Consider the following 10,918-nt stretch of genomic DNA (forward strand, 5'->3'; position numbering starts at 1 on the left):
GTGTACGATTCTGTTAGCTCTTTGGCAAGTGTACCAAATCGCTCGTAGTAATAATTTCTCGGTAAGCCGAGTGTCGTACCACAGGGATTCTGTTGCACTTATGTGAAGTACTTTTCAATTTGCAAGTTGTAAAATTCGTGTGTAAAATTAAAGGCAATCTAAATCTAAGAAATTTAAAATAAAAGATAAAGATAATAGATAAGATAGAAGATTTAAAGATAAGATTAGAAGATAAAATATTTAAATTGCGATAAAGATAACTACTTCTACGAAATTCAAAGAAATAAAATCTAAATCTACTAAATCTAAGTACTTACTCCTAAAACCCAACAGTAAAATAAGCAATAACTACTTCTTAGAAAAACCAACAATAAAAATAGGGAGTAAGATCTATATATTAAAATCGTTAAAACCTGACAAGTCTAATTAGCCTAGATATATGGATTCTGGATTTGTCTATTATCAATACCAGTGAACTAATTTTGCCCCACATCTATCCATCTACTTGCCCCTGATGCCTCATGATGACAAGCCTACCTTAATTACCCATCTTCTAAATGCCCTTTGCGAAAACTCAATAACTAAGATGCATTAAGATTACGTTCTAGATGTTTGCTAAAGCATGGGCATTGAGGCATTAAGTCATGCTAACCCAATGATTTCTTTCTTTTATTATTTTATTAAGCGTTACCCTCTCCTGAATGGCCTAATCCTTAAAACCGATTCACGCATTCATTATTTATCCCTACTTAGGCTTTACCCTCTCCCGAGTGGCCTAAAGACTAACAGAAAACAAAGTCCGAGATGCAGAATAAGCAAGAAAGAAAAGAAGATAAAAGAAATTGGAAGGAAAATCCTCTAAAAGATAACCCGATAATTTCCTCCTTTTAGTGTTCTCTTAAGCGTTACCCTCTCCCGAGTGGCCTAACCCTTAAAAACAGATTCAAGTATTCATTCCTTACCTCTAATTAGGCTTTACCCTCTCCCGAGTGGACTAAACCCTAACAGAAAGCAAGTTCAGAGATACAGGATGTAAAAAGAAAGAACGGTAAATAAATAAAAGAACCTGGAAGGAATTCCTCTTTTTATTGATAACTCTTGAAATGCTCCATACATCATTGACTTTTTAGGCCTGCCAGGCCCTAGCTAGGGGATTAGCCACTCATAGTCATGAGGGCTTTACAATGAGAAGGGGGGGGGGGGGTTGAAAGAAAGATAATAAGAATATAAGAAAAGGGAAGGAAAAGGAGAGAACTGAGTGCCAGAGGTCTGAAAACTGAGCTCTCAGGAAGTGTGTACATTTTCCTAGGCTGACCCTCTTATTTATAAGTGCAAACTTGGGCTTGGGCTTTCCTAGTCTCACTGAGCGCGAAGCCTCGCGCTCAGCGTCACGTCGCGCTCAGCGCGTGCCGTGCGCTTAGCGCCTTGCCTTCTTGCGCGCTGGGCACGTCTTGCGCTTAACGCCTTGCTGGACTTGGGCTTCTTCTGATTTTCTTATTTTTTTTCTTTATTTCTGCTCCTTTTTGCTTGTTGTACCTCCCTTTTTCACATCTGCAATCAAAATTCGAATTTAATTGAATCTTTCCAAATTAAAGCATAAATAAATCCTAAATAATTAATTCTAAGTTAATTTTAGACTGATTTTCCACTATTAATTCACTATTATTTAGCAGTTATCAGATTTCAAGTTAAAAACCCGAGGTGTTAAATTGTAGTGAATTGTGTTAAATGTGTTTGAAAATAAGTGTGAGGTCATGAGTATTGTATAATTCATGAATAGTGTCTGCATGCAAAAGTTATGAATTCTTCAAAATCTAGACCTTAGGGGTAAATACATTCAATTTGAGTGTTTCCTTAAGTCTATATTGATCCCATATGATTGGAGCATTCTCTCAAAACAAAGTCACCCTAACTGGTCATCTTATGATTTCATTTAGTGTGAGTGACTTGATATACCCATTGTGTGACGTGTCTTATTATGTACTCCTAGGCACACTTGTGTTGTTTTTCACTGACGTAGTTTCACGCTACATATAGGATTGAGTCTTGGTGTATATGTTGCATAACGTCCGTGTAATGATTATTGTGACTTGCTACGTGATGGTGGGTAATGCATTGTGTGAGTGTGAGAAATTGTGTTGTACTTAAGATTTATTGTTCTAAACATGTGATTAATGTGAAGGTGTGAAATGTGATTAAGTGATTAAATTCTTGGGACAAGTGATGGTACACAATGAGTAGTAAAATGATGGGAATTGTGCTAAGTTAAACTTGTTATACTTATAGTATATATATATTTGTATTCTTTTATCTCTACCTGTTTAGGAATATGATAACTCACTCCTCATGTGTTATTTGTGTTTGAATTCAGTGATGATCTCGAACCTTGTGTTCGTGAGAGCAGATGATTAGGTGGATTACTTTAAGGAATCTCGTATTAGAGGACATTAGAACACAATGCTCTAATAGGATGACATTGAAACATAAGTTTATATTTTAATTGCATGATGTTCCAAACATGTCATTTTACTTTATTTTTGTTACTTATTTAAGTTCTTTTGTAAACTTGAATGACTTTGTTTTGAGCTGAAAATATTCCTGAAAAGTTTTATTTAATAACAATGAAACAAATATAGACCTTTTACTCATGTGAATTTACTTACGATTTTATTGAATAAAATTGATTTAATTAAATTTCACATTTTATGTTTTTCTCATTTTTATGCATGTTAGGATAAAGGGTGTCACATTCTCGCAATTGCAAATAGTAATATTAAAGACCAAATTTTCATTTCATAATTATTTGAAAACTATGAACACACATCTATTGAGAGTTATCTTCACAAGAAACTTCTAAAAAAAAATCATCACAAGAAACTAATATAAATTATATAATTATACATAAATGATGAATAATTAATGTTATATATGTAAATACCCACACACACACACAATATATATATATATATATATATATATATATATATCAAGTATTACCTTCTAGATAAATATGTTCGACTAAAAATTCATTTTCTTCTCGATAGAAATGTCCAACTAAACTTATATTCTTTACCAATAAAAAAACTTAATTATTCCTTAATTTCAATTATAATAAAATGTAATTATTCTCATATTATATAAACAAATTACTCTTGCTGGATACATTTTCAACAAGTTATGAGGTAATTACAATTTATTTATTCTATTAATGTTTTATACTCAATGATTATAAATTCAGACCCTTTAAAATGTTCCTCTCACTTTATATAAATAAAATCTTTTGTCTTGACTGTGTGATAAGAGGAGTGATCGATATGCACATATTTTTATTATTAATTAAAAATATTAAATATTATAAAACTATGAGTGAAATTCATTAAATAATAAGATGTAAGACTTACTTTGTGATTTTTAATAATTTTTAGTTAATATATTACTGGCATTTCTCTTGTAACAATAACTAACTCACTATAAAATAGTATGAGATAGAACATTTTCATGATCTTTTTGTCATTTTTCTCTCTCTCTTTTTTGTTATTAATTTGCCATTTTTCTCATAGATATATAATATCTACCTACTCCACTGTTTAATACACTGCCAATGTTGCTTTAAGTTGATTTTCTAATTTCTATATCCAAGAAAAGTCAGCCCGTTGACAATATGAAGAGTACGTTATCTTCTTTTTTTATTGTTCCCTCCTCTCTTGTGAACACAAACACAGATCCTGTAAATTTTATTCAATAATTAAAACAGCTGTTATTATACTATATTCATTTCTGGTTTTTCAACGTTGAATTGCTTATATTTTATTTTATGGGTGGGCTTGGCTGACTATATTTAAAACTCGAGTCCGATGATAATAAAAAAAAAAACTTAGGTCAATATATGATTATGAATGATTCCGAAAAATACAAACCACTCTATAGTTTAGATTTTCATTGTTGAAAACCACGGCCGAGAATCTTGTATGGAAACCATTGTTGTTTTCTCTTTTCAAACTTCATCGCAACACAATAGGACAACTGTTAGAAACATAAGGGGAGAAAAAACACGAGTTAAAAAAAAATCAAGTTGGTGTTCAGATTAGATTTGGAAAAAAAAATTAATTTCAATAGTTGATTATATTTTTATTATAATTTATTGTTATGTTTGAATGTAGATATGTTGTAAGTAAAATTCATTTTGTTTGAACTACGTAAAAGAATAACTTTTATATTAAATTTACAAAAAGCATGAAGTTATATGAATTAGTTGATTCTGTATTTGATCTAATCAATTACTAGAAATACAATGAAAACAACAGATAAAAACCTATTATTTTTAAGCATAAGTTCCAAAAAAGATTATTATTTGAAATAACAAAGAAGAATTCCTTTGTAATAAAAAATAAAAATTGAGGAAAAAATAATAAAAATATTTATAATATGGTTTTCTTATCAGACAAAAACATATGAATAGTGCTCAAATAACATTTTTCCATGTAAAGATTTTTCTCCAGATGTTTTAATCCTTGTCAAATACAAATGAAAGGAACAGTACAAAGAAGCACGTGGTTGGGAAAAAAAATAGAAAAAGGAACCATGCATGATCTGGATTAATATTTAATAGTCTAAAGACTGACTTTCTTTATGTTCTGTTCTGATCCAGATAATGAGTATTTTAATCATTTTCTTTGTCAATTTCCTTTGATGCTGCAAGGATCACCGACGTTGGTGATGGGCAACAATCAATTGTCATAAATCAAATTGTTACCATGTTTTAGATGTACACATGAATGCCAAAAGAGAGGTGAAATTTGCAACTGTGTCCAAAATGTGCCCCCACAATTTATATCACAACAAGACCTTATCTTTCTCCTACCAACTGTATGAGTATATATTACTTTTTTTTATTGTGTTTCAAAATTTAAGTGTGTTATGTCTCTAGAAATCATCAGGTTAGGATAATCTTTAATACTTATTGAGTATTTACAAAAATATTATAAATTACCTATTTTTAATACTTAAGTACTTACAAAAATATTTATAAATTACCTACGAATAAGATCTGGATTTTTTTGCATTTTAATTTTTCACACATTCATATATTCAGCAATTCAAAATCAACCGTCTGATGAAAATCAGACTGTTCATATTTTATTTCAATAAATCAGAGTTAAAACAAACATTTAAAATCTGATGATCCGTCCGATCTTCATCCAATGGTTACGAATACCGCGACTATGTGAGAATGCTTATAAATTTAACTGCGCTAAATCCACCTCCCACGCGATGTCATTCCTGGTTATCCTATTCCAACTCAACTCAGCAACAAACCAGAGACTAAAGAACAAGAAACTAACCTCCAACAGTCAGTATTTTCATTTCTTTTTTGGTCTTGTTTATGGAGTTAACATATTGGAAATTGTCAAGGAGACTAATGATCTGATTGATGAAAAACCAAGTTAAGGATAAGGTTGTGCAAGAACAAGCACAAAACCAAGTCAAATCTTAAGCAAAAGCATCTGAAACAAAATTGGCAAAATTGTACAGGAATACATATTGTTATCTATTATAACCCATCTGCATAAATATATATGAAAAGTACCAGTAAATTTTGACAAATGCTAATTATTTCAACATTGTGTACATGAGTTACATAAAAAACTCTTCATGACTAGTCTATCTCTAAGAAGTTCGATCCAAAAACAGCCTCCATTGCAACCAACTCTATTAACATTACTTCCCTTCGCAGCATCAGTGATCTCCTCTCTAAACCGTCAAAATCAGTCGAGACTCTCCTTTTGGCATTGTCAAGATCAGAAGCCCAAGCATTCTTTCTAGCATCACAGGATCCTTCTAGCATTCAAAACACCATTTCAAGTGCCAAAACCTCACGAGGTGTTTGGTATTGTTATAAAATAAGCGTAACTCACAAAATTAAAGGAGATGAATGCATACTTTTCTTGTTGAATGATCATATCTGTTTAAATATATAGATTTATTATAAGCAATAATAATGGACTTCCTAGATAATAACCAACCACGCTTGGTCTAACAATTACTAAAAAATAACAAACTAATACTAAAAACTTGTTCAAACAATTAATAGAAAATAACAAACTAATAGGCAACTATCCACGTTCAAAACATGTATGTCTTATAGATTCTAAGCCAACAAGTCACGATCTCGCATCACGGCCATCAAAGAGACAAGAAAAGTACAAAGTCTTTTACTGAATACACTAGCATGGCATCAAGTAATATGCTGATGAACTAGCTGTTATCTCGGTCAGCCAGTTCTTAATGAAGACCTAACCTCCTTACCTTCTATGTTTTCCAAGAAACTTAGAAGCATAATGCTAACAGTTATATGATGCCTATGTTATCAATTATCATGTCAAGTGAAAACAAAGGCAAAATTAAAGAACCAATCGAACTCCATTACTCTGAAGAAAATTTCACACTAACCATGCAAGTATGATACATGTAGCTATTTTCAACATTACAGTATAATTTTTCGTATAGAAACTAGAAAGCCATGATATATACAAGTCTGTGTCTGGAGTCTGGACGCGACATGAGGAGAGGATTCTAACGAGCAAAGCCTTAGTCCCTTCACCCTGGATGATAAAATAGGTTGCAATCAGGTATCAAGATTCTATCATGTTGAAAGAGAATTTTGACAGCAGCTGTGGGACCCCTGATATAATTTGCCCATATGTCTGTAAAATGCACAGGTAAAGGGGTCAACCCAATCATCAACTGAACACTCCAGCATTTCTCATAGGAAATATTGGATAAGACAGACCATAACCAACCAATGTCCTTACAGTTTTCAGGAAAACAAACTAGTACTCCGAGATAAAGTCAACCACAATCACCATAATGAGGATCAAAAAGGAATTGTTATCCTTGAATAATGTCAGTTTGACCATGTTATCCTAAAGTATGTTTTAATTTATAAACATAAATGAAATAAAATATATAAACACCAGACTGGCCACATGTACTAATTTCAATACTGTGAAGTGTGAAGGCTTAATGATATCACTTATCAGAGCAACATAGAGCTAGATACTTTCCATGTGAATGGATTTTCTTAGTCTGTACCTTGTGATTTTCATGAACTTGGCACAACGGAACTGCAAGCACCCTCATGTTTTTAGGCACAATGAACTTTCTACTCTCTGGCAGCTTCACAAGGAAGACTTTGGTACACTCCTACACCACAAACCAAGACTGTGAAACTAGGACATCTATCAGAATTTGTATAAACAAGCCATTGGAATTATGTACCTTTGGCTTTTTTACATTAGGTGGAATGAAGGGATACATTAATGTTTCAAAATCAGGCCTCCACCACATTCCAAGGCATTCACCCACCTAAACCAAGTAAATTATAGTTCAAATGCTCACGTGATGTGAGGTTGTAATGACAAGTACAAAAGGACAAGTTTAATACCTCCCATTCTGACCCGTCCCCATCTTCATTCACAGAGAGCTTCCTTGCCAGCTTACGCTTCAACCCATCAGTATCTAGAAATTCACAATTTAATCTTCAGTAAAATATCACAAAAAACATTCCCAAAGCTTTTCATTTCAATGTTTGAGCTTCCTCTAATACCTGATTCACCTGGCCTTAATCGGCCACCAGGAAGTTTATATATGGAATTTCTTATTTGCAACAGCAACAAATGAGGATGTTTGAACAATTCAACCTGATAGAAGAACATTTACATTCTCACCTCTCAGTTCAGAATCATATTGCAAAGCTTAGGTGTTTGACAATATCTATCTAGCACTTCAGCAACAAAATCAAATGCCCAATTGCTAAGATGAAGATTACGAATATAACTTCAAGAAAAGTTAAGTCAATCATGTCTTCCTCAATCTCAATTTTCAAGAAGAATTTCCATAAGTTTACTTGCAACAGGAAGTTTGGAACAAAAAATAGACCTCAAGAGGCAATAGAAGATATCTATCTTGGGTAAATTTTCAATTAACAGTAGGCATGATGAAATTAAACATATATAAAAAGTCATTTAATGGTGAGGAGATTGTGTGGTAAGTCTCGCCATCATAAGCGAATCCCACTATGTTTAAAAATTAAAACAGTATACAAAAGCTTTTTAGCTAGTCAATGAATCTCTACACCAGTATCAGTGTGAATTTGATACACAGCAAAATCAAGAACACTTTATGATACAACAGAAGTTTGTATAATTCCCTCTATAGGAGATTGGGAGACACGCTCTGCCTCCAATATCTGAGAATTTAAATATTAATTGGTTCTCCATTTAAGTTGATTAAAGTATTAAACTGCTTTACTTAAGGTCTAATATGTAGTCTAAATATAGCTAAATACAAAGTATTGGTTTGAATCCTTGTGAATGTCCAATCCATCTTAAATTTTGAATACATAATGATCACAATGATATACTTGATGTTGAACTGCCAAAATTTATGCTCAATGGATAATCTGTGTTCCATTCCACATCAATACAGACATGACGCGGAAGCTTCAAACTGTTGCCTCTGCATAAATATATATATAAAATACTATCCTCATACGTGATTTTATTGCTGGACGTGAGTATTGGATGTGTGTCCAAACATACACCAAGTGAATAGAGTAAGTAGAACTATACAGACAAAAACATGATACATAGAGTAAGTGGAACCACACAGACAAAACATGATATGGACAAGGCTATTCTAACGAGAATTTATCTTTAACAAGGTATCTACTCTTAAATTTTGGCTCGTTAAGAAGATGATAATGCACTTTAATGTAAAGTTTGACCACTTTTTTTCACCCTTTTCTTTTCTTTCAAACCAAACACATTTTCTGAAAGTTTTATTTAAAAAAAAAAAGAATTTAATTTTCATACACATGTAAAAAAAATTATCTTGTCAACTAATAAAAAATCATGGTTTTTATCAGTTAACAAATTATGATTAGATAATAGAATAAATATTCTTTTCTTTATACTCTCAGTGTATAGATTATTTATACACTCAAAAAACTAAGTACCTTAATTCTTATACAATAAGCAACTTAAAAAAAACTAACTTCTCTTTTCTCTCCCCCACACTCTCTGTTTTCCTGTCTCCTTGCTCTGTTGTCTCTCTCTAGCCTATCAAGTCATCTTAAAAGAAATAAAAATTGTCAAAATGTTTCTTCTTCTTTTTAAATTCTTACTTTTGAGTTTAAAAAAAGCTTCTATGGAAAAAAAAAAAGCTGGCCGAACATAGCCTAAACTAAATCAAACCTGAATACACCTTTTTTGTAACACTATAAAAATGGCAAGGCTTACGGTCCCAGAAACTCATTCAAGAAACTTGGCATAATTATTACCCGTCCCTCTTATAATTAATTATAATTTTAACTTTTTAATGTAACATTAATTATAATTAATTATAATTTTTCAGGTTATCTCTTAACAGTGAACCAACAAAATCTATAAATTATTTTTTATAAAATTATTATTTTCTTTCATTATTCTAGAACGGAGAGAGTAAGAAATGAAATTAAAAATAAAAAAAATTGCAAGAAGCTAATGAATGGCTAAATGAATAGCCAACGAACCAGTAAGACAGCTTCCACGCAGGTTCGTATTCCACTGGCAGCATAGCTAACAACACGCAAAATCAAATTAAAGAAAGAAAGAAAAGTTAAAAGAAGAGAACAAAGAGAGAGATTAAATTGCAGTAAAAATAAACAGAGAGGAGGAGAAAGAAACCGAACTTGGACTTCATCCTGAGAACACGATCAACTAAGGTGAGGTCTTTGGAGGGAACAGCATCTTTGGATCCAAAATAGTAACTGCTCAAAGGATATATATCGAATTCGAGGCTCTGATCATCGTTTCCGCTGTTTGGATGATGCAAAGCGGTGACGCTCACTTCTTCTTCTTCTTCTTCCCCCATGTTTTTTGTCCAGACGCCAAACAGAACCGAGTGCACACACAACGAAGCAACAACGCAAAAAGTCAAACACTGAAATAAAAGCTAATGATAAAGTAGAGAGAGTAATAATTTCTCGTGAAGAAGAGCCTGTTCCTTCCAGAGAGAAGAAGAAGAGTGTTCTGTTCTCTAACGTGGCACTTCACAAGCTTCGTTTAACTAACGCCTGTCGACTATCCACTGGATTAACTAATTTCAACCGACGTAGCTCTTTTATTTTTTCTTTTTTTTTTTTAAAGCTGTTATGATTTTTTTCCAGTGATTTATTCCATCTCTCGTAAGAAGTGTTGCGTAGGAAAAAAATATCTTAAATTAATTACTAGTATTATTCAAATTTTTAGATAAAATTGTAAAATTGATCTTCCACCTTATATTCAATTACGGATTTATAATTTAATTCACAAATTTGGTTCACAGTTTTATAAATCCTTGTAAAATTAGTTATTAAAAGTCTGATTTGGACATTGACCATTAACCTCAAACATTAAGTGTCACGTGTCAATGTCACGTGTCAACGTCTAATTATATTTTTGGTCCCCCAGTTTTACTCCAATTTCGATTTTGGTCCCCCTATAGTTTAATTTTCACATTTAGTTCTCAGTTTTATAAATCTCTTCATAAATTGTTCCTGCAAAATTGGTTTTTTGAATGGTTTAGGGTGCTAGAGACATGGTAGGTCTTGATAAATCCCGCCACTTCGTTTTCATCGCAAGTTTTTCACTCACTTGGAATCTAGAGAAAAATCATTCTTTGTCTCTCTCTCACTTCCGAGGTTGTTCAACTTGAGAAAGTGGCGCATGAATCCCAACGTGAGCCTAAAATTTTCAGATCTCTTACTTTAATAGGTTCTGTAATAACCCCCTATTTTTTTTTTTCTTTTTTTGCTCCCCATGAGGTATTATGTGTATACGACTGTTTAAAATATCACTTCTCCCGTAATGAAATTTGGGATACCAGTGCCTATGTATGA

At 32.2% G+C, this 10,918-nt stretch overlaps 1 protein-coding gene across 11 annotated transcripts; it reads right to left on the reverse strand.

Annotated features, from left to right (window-relative positions):
- Window positions 1–5,594: 5,594 nt before the first annotated feature.
- LOC100791216 (cleavage factor CFIM-25-like protein) lies at window positions 5,595–10,149 on the reverse strand. 11 transcript variants are annotated; one of them, XM_041004802.1, is made up of 9 exons: window positions 9,731–10,149; window positions 9,572–9,617; window positions 7,607–7,700; window positions 7,445–7,518; window positions 7,279–7,365; window positions 7,093–7,203; window positions 6,532–6,602; window positions 5,941–5,962; window positions 5,595–5,819 (listed from the first exon to the last, which is right to left on the reverse strand). In XM_041004802.1, the coding sequence occupies exons 1-9, from the start codon at window positions 9,910–9,912 to the stop codon at window positions 5,799–5,801; spliced, it is 708 nt and encodes a 235-aa protein (XP_040860736.1). In that variant the 5' UTR covers window positions 9,913–10,149; the 3' UTR covers window positions 5,595–5,798. The 11 variants fall into 11 exon arrangements, with proteins under 11 accessions (XP_040860736.1, XP_040860732.1, XP_040860731.1 ...); XM_041004798.1 differs by having other exon boundaries at window positions 5,595–5,835; XM_041004797.1 differs by having other exon boundaries at window positions 5,595–5,838.
- Between the last annotated feature and the right edge of the window lie 769 nt (window positions 10,150–10,918).

This window comes from Glycine max, chromosome 9, assembly GCF_000004515.6.
Source record: "Glycine max cultivar Williams 82 chromosome 9, Glycine_max_v4.0, whole genome shotgun sequence".
NCBI lineage: Eukaryota > Viridiplantae > Streptophyta > Magnoliopsida > Fabales > Fabaceae > Glycine > Glycine max.